This window comes from Halichoeres trimaculatus, unplaced genomic scaffold (assembly GCF_033239565.1).
Source record: "Halichoeres trimaculatus isolate MK-OKI-2021-1 unplaced genomic scaffold, fHalTri1.1 fHalTri1_scaffold_2, whole genome shotgun sequence".
Classification (NCBI taxonomy): Eukaryota; Metazoa; Chordata; class Actinopteri; order Labriformes; family Labridae; genus Halichoeres; species Halichoeres trimaculatus.
Genome location: NW_027437180.1, coordinates 9,558,355 through 9,576,375, shown reverse-complemented (window position 1 = coordinate 9,576,375; position 18,021 = coordinate 9,558,355). Strand labels below are relative to the sequence as shown.

General features: G+C 43.3%; 1 protein-coding gene across 3 annotated transcripts in view; it reads left to right on the top strand.

Annotated features, from left to right (window-relative positions):
• neurl1aa (neuralized E3 ubiquitin protein ligase 1Aa) overlaps window positions 1–18,021 on the top strand; it is a 78,401-nt gene that overhangs the window by 33,264 nt on the left and 27,116 nt on the right. For all 3 annotated transcript variants that reach the window (XM_074662111.1, XM_074662100.1, XM_074662090.1), the window contains exon 4: window positions 14,129–14,857. In XM_074662111.1, coding sequence (XP_074518212.1) covers window positions 14,129–14,857 — 729 coding nt within the window. The remainder of the gene's footprint in view (window positions 1–14,128; window positions 14,858–18,021) is intronic.

Sequence of the window (18,021 nt, the reverse complement as noted above, 5' to 3'; positions counted from 1 at the left end):
TGCAGATAAACCTGGCATTTCTTCTCAGACACCTCAAAGATTTGTGCTTTATCACCATTTTTAACACCTGCAGAGTCTGCAGAGAGAAACGTGAGCAGACGTACGTGAATAAACTGAAGCAGTCTGAGGAATAGCAATCGGAGATGTTTCCTCGACTTTCACCTCACCGTCACTGGCATGTTGTGAAAGGTTCGAACAGAACGACCCGGCTATGTCAGCTGACATGCTGTCACTGAGAAGCCAGCTTCTCTGACATGTCCTGGGAGAGACGTAAACAAAAGAGTCATTTCTGCTGCGCCTTCATCCATCAAGCCTTCACACATTGTTTTCCTCTCATTGGAGCAGTTCAGCCGGCAGGATTAGTTTTCCTTTCACCTAGCCCACATCTGTCATCTTTACACAAAAGCTGCTCTCTACAATCAATGATGCTCCATCCTGCAAGATAAACAGTGGTGTGCTTACATAAAAAGAAGGGAGTTTTTCCAGGTTTCAGCTCAGATTTAAGTGTCAGATTATGTTTTTGTAAGAAGCCTGCATCATATTTTCTGCTTCATTTAGTGAAAGGGTTCCTCTACAGCCACTCTGTCAATCATCAGGAGTGACAGAAAGTGTTGTTTCCTGATGGCACAATTGGTCCTCTTTCTACATTCAGAGGCTACCGTGTAATTCAATCCATCACCTGAGGAAATTCTCTCATAACACATGTCAGAAGCTCTTTGGTTTCCCTCCTCTGCAGAGTGTAAAAGCATTTTCCTGAAGAAATTCAGAGATAGCCTCTTTTTTTAACGCTACGTTTTGTGTGGCTTGAATTAACTGTCCTGATTCTTTGTGGTGACAGCCAGATTGGCCGGCTTCTTCTCTCCGACTCGGCCTGTTTGAGAGGTGTTAGCAGCCTCAAGGCTTTGCAATCAGACTTCATTCTCTTGTCCTTCAGGGAAGTCCCACAGAGGGCCTCTCTTGATTAAAGCTCCACTGTGACTGACTCACACAATCTGAGGCCCGCTGCCTTCACAACAGCTGGAATTGCTCTGTTTGCTCAGCCTCCTCCTGATGTCAAGTAAAGTTCTGCTGTGTGTGTGTCTCCGTGTGTGTGTGAGTCTGCCTTGTGTGTACATTATGAGAGTGGCAGCCAACCTTAGGACTGGGACACTGGGTTTATATTAAACAACCTTTTCTAGTTTGCGGGATTTCTACCCTGTGGGGACAGCTTCAGTTTGCCCTTTAAACGATCCTGCCAGGCCTCTGCAATATTATATTTACCCACGGTGGTGCAGTGGTTGGCGCTGTTGCCTCAGAGCGGCAGGAGCTTGTATGTTCTCCATGTACATTTTTTTATCTCTCTTTGAGATTAGGGATGTGCAATATCATACTGTTTACGATAATACCAGGATGATTTTTGTCACAATATCAATTTGTCATTTTGCGATTTTTCCAGTGCAGAGGCGTACTGACATATGACGCTCCCTGCTGTGTACAACACAATAATGACCAAGAGCGAAAGCAGCATCAATTCTGACATGAGGATATAGTGCCTAAAAAGGAGCTACCTCAGTGATGTGGAGGTGGTTTGTCTGACCAAAGGTCAGTCATGCAGCAAATGGGCAGGAGTACTAGTATCGCAAAGGTTGGCAACACCACAAACATGTTCCTCCACCTAAAGCTGAAACACACGGCCGAATACAACCAGGCTATATAGGAGGATGTGAAATCTACGTTATTATTGGTGGATTTTTTGCCTCTATGATGGACGTGTGGTATAGCCAAACGTCCAAATCCTATATTAGCATTACCCCTAATTCACACATAAAGTGTGAGCGCTGTGCAGCACAGCGCCGTGCAGCACAGCGCCGTGCAGCACAGCGCCGTGCAGCACAGCGCCGTGCAGCACAGCGCCGTGCAGCACAGCGCAGGGCAGCACAGCGCAGGGCAGCACAGCGCAGGACAGCACCCAAAGCTGCTGGATACCTGAGATCACAAGATCACAGGAGAACCACATGTTCCTGCAGGAATCCCACTCATGACAACGTACTTTCATGGTAATTTATCAGCATGTTGAGCTCATCTGGCCCTCCCAAAACTTCAGCTCCTTCAGTCCATTCCTTCTCCTTTCTGTTGGTGTCCTTATAGAAAGAAAGTGTTGTGTCGTATAGAATTATGAAGTTTTTCACCTGCAAGATTAACTTTTCCTCCTCCAACACGTCAGATTTCAGATTTCAGATTTCCTCTGGATCTGAACTACTTACTGTGGTTACATTTCAAGATTGTGTAGTAGTAGAAAATGATTGGAAAAGATGCTTCCATGCTGTGTGTGCAATAAAAATGCTGTTATCCAGAAGCAGCAAACACTAAAAATAAGTTGTTCATTTTTTCCCCCATATTGTCATAAATATTATCATAAATTTCCTTAAAATATCGTGATATAATTTTGAGGCTATATCACCCACCCCTGTTCGAGACACCCACAGTCCAAAAGCCAGCTCATCAGGTTGATTGGTCTCTTTATAAATTGCCTGTTGATGTGAACGAGCACCGTGAGATAGTCCGTAGACCTGTCCTCTGCCTTTCGCCCAGTGGCAGCTGAGATAGGCCCCAGCCTGTCACCAACCCAAGAGGGTAGACCAGTAAAGCTGAAGGATGGATGGATGAGAGACCATGTGCAGTTGATCTCCTGCTGCCTTTAGGCGTCTTAACAGGAACATCCCCTAATCACACACACTTTTTCTCTGCAGCAGAAGCGTGACAAAACCCTCTACTATCAAAACTGTGTCAGTTAATCAGTTCATCCTTGTGCAGATGTGAATGTTTGTGCATGTAACCTCCAGGCATTTACAAGTACAGGATAAACGTACTGACTGTAAGAAAACATGGACTTAGTACAGTTGATTTCACTCTTTGGTTTCTAAAAAGATGCTATCACAAAGCCAAAACATGATGGATGATGATTCTAACTATCTCTCATCAAACTCAAAACCAGGTGAAGAGTTGGCGTTAAGGCCTCAACCTCAATGCTTTGAACACAACCACATCACACCAACCTGTCTGTTGAATCAGCATTGACCCTTTTTTACCTGATTGTCTCGACCTCTTACTGTTAATATGATCTAAAAATGTAAAGTATGAAGTAGAGGTCGACCGATATGGGTTTTTTGGGGGCCGATGCCGATGCCGATGCTTTCCAAATTTGGGCAGCCTCTGAACATTTATTCAGCTTTCAAAACAATGAAATATTTTGTCTGAGTAAACACACAATGTAACAAGCAGTAGTAAACATTCACACTCTTCTTAAAATGTCAAAATAGAAATTTAAACTTATTAATTTAATTTAAACAAAAGTATGTAATGTATCCAAGTGGTTCCACAAGTTTGAGGTGCTCATCTTTTTTGTGCCTGTTAAAAAATTGTGTCATTTTCTACAAGGGATCAAAAATTGGCTTTTTAAAAGAAAACACGGCCAATGGCCGATAGAGACAAGTGTCCAAATATCGGCCCGATATATCGGCCGGCCGATATATCGGTCTACCTCTAGTATGAAGCAAAGATCGAGGCAAAAGTCAGGAAGAGAAAATCTGCCAATGGGGCAAAACAAAGTTCTTATTTTGTGGTGGCAAAAATGTTGGAACACTTTATTCAAGAGGTTTCAGTTGTTTTGCTGACTATTTCTGTTAAAATATTCATTAAATGAATGAAATATCTACAAACTCATCAATATTAAAGCCATCACAAAGAGATTTCAGTCATTTTCCGTATACAAGGAACATAGAAAATTGAAGACTGGCTGCGTTAAGTCCAGATCTCCAACCTAAACTTAGGCAAGAAACTGTGCGAGAGACTTCCTCCTGCAAAAGGTGGACAAACCAAATATTAAAGTTAAAAGTAGATAAAAACAGTAGGACTCGCTTTGTCTGATATTTCCTGAGCTCAGAGCAACCATCTGCTTGTGTCATGATCAGGATTTGGAGGCAAAAACACAACAAAACATAAGAAACAGCTTTTATTTTTCTCTTCAAGTTTTTACTAATTTTTTTTACACCTCTTTGTTTGAAACTTCTTTTTGAGGTTTCTTCAGTGGATATAAGTGGGTGAAGGTCTGCTGGCTGCAGCAGTATGAAGTCAATGCTCTGCTTGTTTTAAGGTCTGGAGATTGAGATTTTTTAAACTTGCATATCCCATTTCATTTTTGGGTAAAAGAAGTCACCAAAGGACGAATGATCCTTTGCTTTCCAGAAGAAATGATGAGGGTAATTTAAGAAAATAATAAAAGTGGATGACTTAGTCAGGCTCTGAGCCAGCACTCACCTTAGATGACCTGCTGACTTTAACTCTCCATGCTTTTATTGTTCTTAGAACATATGTTGGACATGAATCAGGTGATCATTTATATTCCCGTTTTAAACTCCCATATTAGACTCAGAGCCTTTCGAAAACAGGCTGAACTGTGCGTTTGATGCTAGAGACAGGTCAATGAGCACAGTCTCACTTCTTCATCAGTTCTGTGTTTGCTTTTCCCTTCCATCATCACTCACAGATGTTTTACTTCTGATCCAGGCGTTCAAAGAGACTTAAAAAATGCAGAGTTAAAAAGATGGTGAATAAAAATATGTTGGTAACTGTGCAGGGGGTCTGATAAAATAAATAAATGATTACAATACACTTTCATCCTTCAGGTCTTCAAATGTTCCAAGAAACAGACGTGTTTGAGCGTCACTGAACTGCAGGCCTGAATATTTAATCCGATAACTCTGAATTTCTGAAATGATCCTGTTTTCTTGCTCTCCTGACTCACTGACTCTCCTTCAGCTCTCTGCTCAGTGCTCTGGCTCCGGTCCTGGGACTCATCTAACATGAAGTCATCTGGAATGATAGAGGTCTATTAGAGCCGTTTGTTGTATTTTCCAGCTCAGAGAGAGAAAGACGGACCAGGGTTCTCATACTTCTGGGAGAAGCCGATTACTTTCAGTGAAATGATGATTTGATTATTGCGCGCACTTGACTGGCACTGTTGTTTGACTTGGCAGGACTCAGCCTCCCAGTTAATAGCAGCACTTACGAATCCTGATGCTCCACACACGCCCTCCAACAAAAACACACTGAGCAGAAAAGCTGTAGTAAATCTGCCTTTTTTTGTACTTGTGCAGGAAATGTTGTAGGTCCAGAGTTTTAAAGACCTCTAGAGATCAAGCAAAGCGAGTTTAGTGATGTTGTGTGTCTTGGCTCCAGCTCTGTATAATTTATGATGCTTACTGGTCAGAGTGCAGAAAAGGGCCAAGAGGAACCAATTAGATTTGTATAATTTGGCATTTAGAGTCACTTTTGAATGAATGCACCTTGGCTGGATACTCCACTACACTTGTTCCCTCTTCAAAGGGACAGATAAGAAGGCATCTGTGAAATATCTCTGTGTTCAACCTGAACAGAGGTTAGACGCTGGGAAGGGGTTAAAAGTATAAGGGAGGGCTGAAAAGTTTGTAGCCTGACTACGAAGGAGTTGTGCCATAGCAATTGCATTCAACATTTTCTGACACTTACGGCTAGGGATGGGTACCTTTCACATTTGAAACGATACGGTACCAATGGACGGTACCTGGCATTAGGTACCGGTATTCAACGGTACTGATTTTCGGTACTTTTTTAGGTGTTCATGTGGTAAAAAATATCAATTTGTTTACTAATAAAATATATTTTTTTTAATTTAACATTTCTATTCCTCAATATGTAACCTTGCAATGCTGTGTTCAAGTCCAGCATGGAAAATCACCTACTCTTTCACTCCCTCACAATCACAAAGATGCATTTAGGTACCTAAACATGGTACCTTTTGATTTTACATGAATCGGTACCAGGTACTTTTGACAGAATTTGGTCGGTACCTTTAAAAGTCCCTAACTCGGTACCCACCCTACTTACGGCGTGGTTTATTTTCACATTAACTGATGCTGATGCAGTGTTTGAGGACTTTTAAAAGTAGAACCAGAGATATTTTGTGAATATGGATAAAATTTGACACCGTGGTGTTAAGTGTTAACCTCCAAGAACAGTCATGATGCTCCAGCTTTATCAACTCTGAAAAAGTAGGCAGCTGAATTCAAGACGGGTAGGGAGAGTCTTAAAGATGACTGAAAGTCCAGACATCCTGCCACAGCAACAACCTAAGAAAAACTGACTGTGTTGGAAAAATAAACCATGCCCTAAGTTTCAAAACACTGAATTTAATGCATGCCAAGTTCCATCACTATGGCATGACTCCTTCCAAGTCAGGCTATGAATTTTTCAGCCCTCCCTCATATGTCAACATCACAGACTGTACACAAGAAATGAGACAGAGCCTATGTAAAGCCAGGTCTCTATCTTGAAGTAAGTTTTTTTTTTTTTTTTTTTTTTTTTATTTGGTCCATGCTGTGTTGTCCTTTGGTTTGAGCGGCTGCAGAGAAACGTGGGTTAGCACATGCTAACAATTTGTTTAGGCTAATTCTTTCATGCATCGTAATTTAGGGCAAATTTTAAAATGTGATTTTGAGGTAAAGAGAAGAGAAGTTAATTATTTAGGAAACCAAATGGTCAGAGTCTGTAGACTGAAACTACACCCCTTGCTGACCTACCTTGTCAATGAAGTGACAACAGCCTGGTCAAGGACAAGGAGCTCTTGTGATGAGTAATAATGATCAATCTGCCTACTTTTTGCTCCATTAAATGACTATGAATACAAAATCCAAAAGCTCATAATTGAAACACACTCTTCATGCCCATTAGTTTGGTGCAGCCACTCATTAAACAGAAAAAAAAACGTGTGTTTGTCTGTTCTGTGCGGCAATGGCTGTGTGACATGGCAGCCTAAGTTGTAGACCCGAACCTCAAGTTGGTAAGTGTTATTTACCAAAAACAACAAGTTCTCAAGTGCATATTTTTGCTCTAAGTGAGGAACTTGAGCCTTTCTGGTGCAGCAGATCAGCTGTGTTGGTGCTCCCTCTTCTCTCAGGATTTAAATCGTTGATTTGTGGATCTTTGTCAGACACATCTGAAATGCAGATTCACTCAATTCCAAGTGTCCAGACTGGGATTTGTCTGTACAAACCCCTTTTGAATTGCATGTCTACTCAAAAATGTGTATTTAGCTCTCAAGATACAATCGAGTGACTATGGACACAATCTGGTTATACATTTGTATTTTGGGGAGAAAAAATTGTATTGTATTGGGATTTTTTTGTTTTAGGTTTTTATATGTTTTTTTTTTGTTCAACAATTTTTTGTTGGTTTGTTTTTTAAATATTTTTATTTTTTCTACATGTTTATTTTAGTATTTATTTATAAGCTGGAATGAGGAAAAGTTGTGATGTCACATTCATCAAATAAATCTTAAAAACTGACTCAAATGTGAGGCGGAAAATACGGCTCCTAGTCTGTTGACATCATCATCATCATCATTCAACTTCTTTTACATGGTCTGGTATTAAAAACGCAAACTATAAATCACAAAAATCGGAAATAACAGAGAACCACAATTTAAACCGAAAAAAAAAAAGGTAAAAGAATCTATTAGGGTAAAAAGCATATCGCCCCAGCCCTAATTTTGACTAGAAAAAGCAGAAGGATGCTGATGTTGAAGGGTCTGCGTTGAATGTCTGATGAAAGCTGGTGATAAATAATTATGCGCCTTCATCCCTGCCTGAGCCCTGGAATAAAACAGCTCGGCTTTAATTTAAGAACCTTATGATGGAGGTTATTAACACCCAGGTCCTGGCATTCTGATTGGCAGAGGAGAGGCGGCACATGCTGCATTCAGTGGATGACCTAAGGGACAGGGCTTTTGTGACTTACCGGGCGTCCTGCCCGGCTCTTTGTTATGACCATGTGTCGCCCTGGGAGCCTGCTGCTCTTTCCAAAAGCCCGGGTTCAAAGCCGCCCAGCCCAATCAGGGAGCTGGGATTGGATCAGCGCCAGGGAATAAAGAACATCCCAAACATTTCATACAAAGACCCCTCTGACTCCATCTATCCCTCTCTTTACTGTATGGATGTCTGTCTTTCTCTCCAGGCTGGTCAGTTTGTATCTTAATCCTCAGGTCAGTCACTAAGCTGGACACTGCATCTTCCTCCAGTTGTCTCCCTGACTCTGGACTTTAACTCTTCCTGTCAAAATCTCCCTGGATATCCATCTCCACCTTCTGTCTTCATAGCTGATCCCACCTGAACAATTCCCTTAACAGCCCCTCTCCTCCTGTCCTCCTCTCTCTTCTGCTCCTCTCAGATCACTGCGAGATTTCTCTTTTCATTTTCTCTTCCTAGTTCCAGCTCTCACTTCACCTCCGCCAACATCAGATGAAACCCTCGGGAGACTATGGATAAAGATAAGCCCTGTGAGATAGATTGTGTGCGTGAGACGGAGTAAATCCTCCGCCCGGCCCCCTCCCTTCGCGAGTGCTGGCTCAAAGTCCCGGCACGTTCCGTCTGCTCGGGCTAGCAAAGCCACTAAGCCAGCCTCTACCTCTACACCTCCCTGTGCACTGCGTCGGCTAACCTGCTTTGCAGCTATTCCCTAATCACAAACATTTACTGCATGAGCCAAGGCCTGTACCGGGGCCAAAATAGACACACTGCCACTCCTCATCCAATCTCCCGCCACTGTGTCTGTGTATGTGCCATGGATTAGCCCAACAGGTGCTTAATTATTCTGATTTAACAACGCTCATAAGAGGAACCGGGGACATGAAAGGCGGGGCAAACTCATTTCAGTTTTTAAAACCTTTTATACAACAGCTGACCCATCACTCTGAAACTCCCCTCTTTCAGTGAATTAATGGTTCGGCCCAACAGGTGCTACATTTAGTTTGAATTCAATCAAAAGAGAAGAATCAGGTGATGAATCCCCCGCACCACCGCCCTCTTTCCAAACGGCTCCGTGTCAGCAGCTGCATCCTCCACGGCCCCATTACAAAGTCTTCCTACATGAGAGAGAACACACACACGCACACTATACACACACTGTTAAATGCTTTCAAAGTGCACAATCCCTGCCTCAGCCAATAGGAGAGAGCATCTGCGTGCTGAATTTGAAGGGGACCAATAGGACAAAAAGACTGTATCAGCCAAAAAAACGCAGGTGCAGCGTGATTAGCGGGCAGCAGCTGGTGAGGTCACAAACAGCCCTGAACACACACTCTCAAACCGCGTCCACAAACACACACACACACACTTACACGCAAGCCTTTTTACAAGCAAGCGCTGAATGTTCTTCAGCTCTTTCATTCCTCTCTCTGTCCTCTGGCCTAAAAACAAGTTTTAGGAGCGCATTAAGTGCTGCGGTGCCTTCGTCTTACAGGCCTTTGATGAATAAAGAAACCAAAAAGAAGAATAAACAACACACACGCACACGCTGATATGTGCCTGAAATGACTGCGCTTTGAAAAGAAAGAGAAGGAGAGGATATGAAAGGGAACACAAACCCTCAGAGAAGTTCTTCAAAAATAACCCATAAAAAGGCAGAGGAACCAATTTCCCGTGTGTTTGCATTCACACGTTCTCCGTTTGAGTGAGAGTCAAAGTGACACACCCAGAGAGATGGACTGACACACACACTCAGAGCGAGATGATCTGTGGCTTTCTGAAAAGTGTCCACTGGCTCCTTTCAACATAAATCCAGCGTTGTCACGGGCAGCCATCCTTTCCCCTCCTGGATTTACCTCTCCTCCCTCCTCTTCTCCCTCCATCCTCTGTTATCCCTCGAGACATGTCATCATCCTCTCTGCTGCCTGCAGGTCTCGCAACATCGTAAGACCCATCGTAATCCAATTTAGGATGGAGTGATGGGCAGCAGTAAACGGCCAGCCCAGAGACACACACACACACACACAAAAAAAAAAAAATATGTTTGGTGATGTCATTCAAATCCCCCAATCACTCAGAGCAAGCAGGGCGCCGCGGGCCTCGCTTCACTATCGCTTTGTGGTTGAGCAGTTAGCAACCCTGCTGCTGAGTGTGTGGCTAAAGGGAAGCTGCTCCCTAATCATCAGAGAGCAGAGTTTTGAGGTTTCACCGCTTCATTAGCGAATGACTCTCCGTCTGACAATATGGCGTAGCGTCAGGAAACGGCAGATTAAGCCGTTCAATTACAACGTAACAACCATACGTCGACAGGTTCTGTTCATTTCCTGGTCTTTGTGTTCTGTCAAAGGGCTGGAGTGGAGGCCGAGAGTCCATCAGGAGAAACCCACAGCAGAGGAAATAGTAAATGAAACCCACACTGGCATGCTAGTCATCTCCAGGCGGCCTCAGGGAGCGGCGGTTAGCTGCAGCACACTTCTGAGCAGAGAGGTGTTTAATGCTTGATTAGCAGGCGCAGAAAGTGGCCCCTGTGCACCAAAGGCACTGTCCCCTCCATTTTCTGCCCCTCTGAAAAATCAATTAGCACAATCACAGGGCCTCGGTCCTATTAAACATTAATCACAGCGCGTCGTGCTCAGGGTTAGCAGCTAACATTAATTGACGGCTGACATGACTCAGAGGGAGAGGTGATTACATCCCAGCTTGACTGTCTTCAAGGGCTCATCAGACACATCAGAGAGCGCGTTAGTGAGGCTGCAGAAATCAGACACGTCACTAAATGAGGATCAAACACCAACGAAGTTAAACGTCGTCTTCAGTTCAGTTTAACGCAGATGCAGTCTGATACTTGATGTCAGCAGCTGTCTTTGTAGATGTCTGCACAGTGAGCTTGAAGGGTGACTTTAAAAAGTCATCTCCAGCAAAAAGATGAAATCAGATCTGCGGATTTCTGTCCGCAGTGCTGCTCTAGGATCATCATTCAAAGGTTTGTTGTCGTAATCTTCACTTGGCCGAATGAATGAATGAAATGCACTGTTAATTAACGCAGGACTGAAAACTTCCATGGTGTCCTGTCCCAGGTTAGTTAAACGAACTCTGATGTGTTTAACACAAGCTAGCACTAACATGGAGTACTGAGGCTAAACTGTTATCAAGATATAACTATTTTCTAACACACTCTCATTCTGCTGTATTCGTTTTTCATAGGCAGGGAAAACTGACAGGTGGTCGGGTTGTCGCTGTAGTTTCAAGCTTTTTCGGAGTTCCTGGAGTACTGCAGAGTATTTGATTGATTTTTTTTTTTTTTTAATTTAGATTCGTTTATTTGACAGGGACCATGTAAAACAAGAAAGCTGTCAACCCAGACTTAGCTACACAGCTAATTTCCATCTGTGGTCCCTGGGCAGGAAGATGTAAAACAAACATAAAATACAAATGATAAACAATTGTACAAGCATTTAGGCAAGGAGAGTAACCACCAATAACCCCCCTTTTTTTTTTTTTTACCTTAAAATCACTTTGACAAATGCTCAACAACTCTCAGCTTGGTAAGAAATCAGTAAGTGGATGAAAGACATCAGCAAGTGGACAGATATTCAGAGTACAGACATGTTTATGGAGGAGAAGACATTTACAGACTGTGAAATAAAGACATAAACCTATCTCCATAAACCAGAAACCGTCCAAAATCTCAAGACGAGCACACAGAATGCTGAGTCTGGGTCAAGTTAAACAAGCCAGAAAATTACAGACAGACAAAAAACTGTCCCAAAATATATCAGAATAATAAAGATTTTAGACTTTGCAGTTGAATATTATTGTAGCTTATAGTTTCATAATATACTTTAGCTTTACTTTGAAGATTATGTCTGTATCTGTTAATCATCAGTCAAACTTACTCTTACCATTTACTCTCCATATTGAGGCCAAAGTTGTATTTGGTCATAACCTTGACTCCAAACTTTTTCAGTAACTACCCAAAGTAAAAACTGGATTTAGAATTTCATCAGTTAGTATTATTTTTTAACAGTACACCCTGGTTAACTGTGATGGATCAAAGACTGTATAACATATGGATGTAGTCTCAGTGACATCACCCATCTGTTCCTGAACAGAGTGATGAAGCTCAGTGGAGGCCATATTGGAAATGCTTGCCTCCTCACTAACAGTGTCAGACCTGTCAGTCACATGAGCTGAGCCTCTGATTGGACAAAGTGATGGTCATTATTTCTTCTAAACCAGTGAGTTAGAAAAAAATCACCCCCATACAGTGTGTGCTGATAGTGAAATTAGCATTCAGACCCAAGTTTTTGATGTTGTTGTTGTTTTTTAGCCAGGTTCTAAATTTGTTTGAGTTTTTATTTTTGTTGTTGTTTGAGGTTACTCTTTGGATTTTAATGCCTTTAAAGCAAATGGGGATTATAAAGTAAAGAGGCGATAGGACAGTGGATAGGAAAGGAAACAGGAGTGGCATGTGGGAAACTAGCCACAGGTTGGATTCAGACCCTGGCCACCTGGACGTGACCTGAACCACTGGGCGATCTACACCCTGATGTGTTTCATGTTTTTTTTAATGCTGTAAAAAAAACAATTTCTGGCCTGGTGTGTATGTGGTCTCTTGTCTTTCCAAGACACTCAGTGAACTGCGTCTTTTAGTGTTTTGGCAAAGGCTTTATTTTTTCAAACCAGATGTTCCCTCTTGAGTTGGATACAGACACACATATAATTTTTTTACAGCTACAGACATCGCTGGTGACACATTCAGCTGAAGGTCTTCAGTTAGCTCGGTCACTCTTTACTCCAGAACACCAGTTGCTCTGTAACAGTCATGATCCTGTCAGAATTCAATAGAACTTGAGTCCACACTGGAGTATTGTTACTGACAGCTTTTAGTTTTAATGTAGAGTTTAAAGACCGCTAACCCGTCTGAATGAATGGAGCCAAACCTTTGTTGCCAAAACGCGATGACATAAGTTGTAAAGTGGTCTGTTGGGTTTAGACACAGCTCCTCAGACACCAGTGTAGAAAATCAGTAACAACAAATCCTCTCCTGTCTTCAGTACTAAGACACTCCTACCCACTGTCAATCCACAGAGCTGCAGTGAACACACTAGTGTTTGCTCATCGTGATGGCCTGATAGTGATCAGAGACTGATCCTTGTTTTAACAATAAGTGAAATGTGAAAGAATCAAACCAGATCTAAAAGATCAAACCGTCTGGTGGTGTAATTCTTCTCTGTCTGTATCTGTCAGGACTCTGGGGCTTTTCTGTTCTGCTTTCCTCGCCCCAGTTTACTGTTAAGGGTGAGGAGCCTCTCCCGCAGCCCTGCTAATTGAGGCTAAGAGGTTTATCAGGAGTCAGGCTCTCAGGTTCAGGTCAGTCCCTCTATCTGAACAGAACTCTGGAGGCTCTCCAGAGAGTCTGCGGCTGGTCGCTGTCTTTCATCCTCTGTCCTCCTCACGGCCCGCCCTTTTTTCTCTTAATTACTCTTCCTGAGGTCTGTCTTTGAATGAGGAGGGTCTATCAACATGACCTCTTGTGTGTGTGTGTGTGTGGAGGGGAAGGGGGGGTCAGAGGTTATTTTCATTCTCCTCCATCTCTCTTGTCTCTTTATCAGTCTGGTGAATACACATGTGCACACATCACACACAGCCCACCCAGAGTAACAGGGGTCTCTCTCAGGACACCAGGCTAATTTTACCCTGCTGGCGGAGGGGGTGTTATGTTAAAACGAGTCTGTAAGCAGCTTTAAGGCGTCTTATCAGAGTCAGGGGTGCATCTATGACCCAAACTCTGCAGTTAGATACTTGCAGATATGGCTCCCTGTGTGGAGTGATGCTGTACTATGGATCGCAAGGAATGCAACTATCTCCGACTCTCTGTCTCACACACACTCACTCACACACACACACACACTTGTGTTTAGTTTTGTTCCATGAAAGTAATTTATTCCTGGCTAAGTGACACCACATTATCTGAATCAAACTTCCTGATTCAGCCCAATAAAAACAAAGCAGCCACTTTCCTTCATTTCTTTTTCTTTAACACACGTCCTGACAGTCTCATTTGCTGCTGGGATGAGTAATTAAAGCAGCTCCACATTTGTGCAACTGAAGTTAAATTGCTCTCCCTTTTTTATCATTATCCTGTTGTCAGAGTGGCTGCACATTCAGCCCTTCCTAAAACTGAATTCTTATAATTTGGATCCTGCTGACTCCAGACTTCAGCCCCGCAGTCCTCTGGAAAGTTGCTAATCAAAGCGTAACTCAGCAGGACCACCATTAACCGCTGTTCTCTCCTCCTCCCTCTGCAGACAGTGAAATTGTTCCTCCAGACTGCCTGCGCCCACGCTCCTTCACCACCGTGCGCTCCTCCTCCCTGCGCCGAGAAGCCGATGACTCCCGCCTGTCTGTCAGTCTGTGTGACCTCAACCTGCAGCAGGAGGATGGACGCACGCCCAACAACACCGCCCACCGCCACACCCTCCACCTGGCCTCTGCCTCCTCCTCCTCCACCTGTCCCATACCGCAAAACTCCCTCAACTCCCAGCAGTCCTCTCTGCTGCCCTCCTCTCTGGAGAGTGACCTCCACTTCCACCAGCTGCGCGGCGCTCACATCAAGACTCTGGACGAGCAGACGGTGGCTCGATCCGAGCACGCACGAGAGGAGCGCACGCTTGTTTTCACCAACCGCCCCCTGCGCACCGGAGAGACCGTCTTCATTAAGGTCACCAAGTCCAGCCCAGCACGCTCAGGCTCGTTGTCTTATGGTGTGACATCATGTGACCCGGCTGTGCTGCGCCCCAGTGACCTACCCTACAACCCGGAGGCTCTGGTGGACAGGAAGGAGTTCTGGGCGGTGTGCCGGGTGCCTACACCCCTCCAGAGCAGCGACATCCTGGGCTTCTTGGTCAACCAGGAGGGGGAGGTCATCCTCAGCCACAACGGCACCAATGTGGGCATGCAGGTGTGTGTGGACAACTCCCGCCCACTGTGGATGTTCTTCGGTCTGCACGGGGCTGTGACTCAGCTGAAGATTCTGGGTGAGTGAAAACCACGTCAGAGACATCAAACACAGATCAGGGTGATACTCTTACAGCCTGATTCAGAGGGCTGGGAGACTCCTGAGCATGCTCAGTGTGAGCTGAACAGACATCTTGGATTTTACTGTAATTAAAATAATCAGGCGCTAAATCATTCTGTCCATCTGAGGCTTATGTGCTGTCAGGACGACACTACTGAGCAGAGAGGTGGCAGCTCATCTCAAACACAATCAGGTAGAAAACTGCTCATAGCTTCAGAACTGTCAGGGTGTTTTTGCACTTGAATATCAGCAATTTTCTCTTTGAATCAGAACCAGAGCCGGAGAAGATAGCGGGGACAAATGATGCAAGATACTTGGGGTATACACATCAGGCTTGATATTTCCCCGTCTTCAGATTATCTGCGTCTGCAGAGTGTGACAGTTGTGGTTTGGGTTCCTTTTAAATGTTTTGATTTCTTGATACAAATCTCAGTCAGAATAGAAAAACCACTCTATGCATCTCTTCATGCTGCTAATGCAGGCTAGCATAAAACTTCTGGTGTATTTTGGAGGAAAAGATCCTTCTCCTGTGGAGAAAGTATTTCTATTTTATTTTATTTGACTTTTATTGAAGATTTCTGTCATGGACGGTTAGCTCTTAGAGGAAGTTGTTTAAAAAGCTCTGGAACATTTTCTGACGGTCCATGCTGCAAAAACCTTCAATGAAAAAACATGCTGTAGACCAATTACTGTTTGTGAACAGTTACAACTGCACACACTACGATGGTTGGTCAAGTGATGTGAACATTTTATGCCAATATGATGGTTGGTAAAGGACTCCTAGCTCCATGAGAAATCAGTGAGTAGATGGAAGACATTGACATGGGGGCAGACATTCAGGACCAGACGTTTTTATTGGAGGAATCCTTGGGTACCCCAGAGGGGTGTTTAAACACATAAGTGACTCGATGCTTGTGACTGCATTAATCATGGACCCTTACCAGACTGTCAAGTATAAAGACATGAACTTGTGTCACTAAACTAGAAAACCTCCCAAACCAAAGACAAGCACAGTGAGTCTGAGACCTGGATCATAATAAAGGATCCAGAAAACTATGTCCGGACAGAGACCTGCAACAAATATCTGAGAATTTAAATGGTTTTGTTTTTTAAGATGACTAACAGGACGGATAAATAGTTTGATAATACTGCAAAGTTTTACTTTGTGCATAAAATCCGGCAGTGACTGTCAGCCGACAGCCAAACAATGTTTGGCTAAGAGTCCCCTGTTAGCACGGTCGCTCTTTACTCCAAAACACCAGTAGCTCTGTAAAAGTCTAAACTTGATAGAAGTTGACTCCATAGTTTAGTATCATATCACACATTTTTATGCTGCTTACAGTTTTATTTTAGTGTTTAAAGAACACTCACTTGTCTGAGCTAAATGCTGCTTTTGTTGCCAAAATGCACATATATAATTTTGATTATGTTGACTATAAATTAGTCTATAGGATGTTAGCTGTTTGTAAGCACCATCAATAACTTAAACTTATCATAAGGCAATGCTAGCTCTTGTGTGTATTGCACACTCTCTTTCCATCTTATGTTTATATTTGTATATTTAAAATATAGTGCATATAAAAGATCCCTCTCATTAAAGTAATGTGTATTTTATTTGTGTTGATATAATTATCCCTCAAGCCCTTTCCTACATGAGTTCAATCTCTTGATATTTATACAAACTGACTGATTTTAAAGGTCAGTAGTTGATAGTTTACGGCCTTATTTTATATCCAGCTTCTGGACAAAAACAGGGTTAGACAGCAGCAACTAACACAACCAACGTTCAACCTGTGTGAGTGTCATGACTGCGGAAGTCTGAGCCATCAGGCTGCAGCCGACTCACAGAAAATATGCAAGATATGTGAATCTGGCCTCAGAGCTGCACAGGTGAATCAGCTCTGTTGATATGTATCAGAGAAACTCCTGAACAGAACAGATGATCCAAATCAAGACATTGAGAAACAGTCAGTTACGCTTTTATTTTCTGAATATTAGCAATAACCTGGTTGCACATGTAGCCATGTAAAGACCAATAACCTTTTTTAATACCCAGAATGTGCTCATATTCCAGTTTTCAAAATCCACAATATCACCCATGGGTTCCTCCTTTTCTAAGTGATCTTGGTCTTTTGAGAACAGGAAGTCCAACATGCTTCTGTTGTTGCTGCTGTTGCTATGGATACAGTAAGAAGAAGCAGAAACAGTGTGCATTGCGTCCTTGCGTCGAGATGTCTGTGCATTGTTGTTTTGATAGAGATACCATCTTAAAGCTATGGTCTACGACCTGAAACCCAGTTTGGCTGATGAGACACATTTAAGAAACACAGCCTGCAAGAAGCCAGAAAATGTAACAAACACGACAGACATCCCCCTTGTAACACATGGCGATAGCTTTTTCAATTGGACTGGCGCGATCAAAACCATAAACTAGCTGGGCGAAGTGGGTCTGGCGTTGCCACTGCCAGCTGATAAGAGCAGAGCCGACTGTGGGCAAGGCTTTACATTTATCGGCGTGTCTTCACCAGCCCAGTTTACAATGCTAGAGATGTGTGGCTAACTTATGCTAAAATCGATTGACAGAGCCGACCCACTCCAACCAGCAATGTTGAGTCATTAGCCAGTATAGGCACAGACTAACCGGAGTTATTCAGCTGACATCTCCCACTGTGGTAAACAAAGTCATTACCTGTTCAACAGAAACTCAGCTGTCTCGGCGTCAGTCTTCAGTCCCAAATCCCTCTGCAGCTTTTTTCACCGGTCGTACATTTCTCCAATATTCAGTCTCTGTTGGCACCTGTATCGCTCAAAATTCTTCCTTGCTTCAGCCTTTTCCATGAAACTTTTTTTATTTTCTTCCCTTCCCTGTGGAGGGTAACAGCAACAGCTTCCTGGTTTCGGTCTTCTCTGGCTCCATGACGGTTCAGTAGCTGAGCAGCTAGCTGACGTGAGAGGGGTAGTGGGGAAGGATGAGGCGGAACCATGGGCAGGATGGTGAGGGGATGAGGGGAACGGCTGTTTAGATTGGTCAATTATTATGCTGTTTTGCAGCTGATGTACTGAATGGATTTTTTTTTTTTGTTCTTTTTGCTTTTTATGTTGCGTAGATCGGACTATAACAGC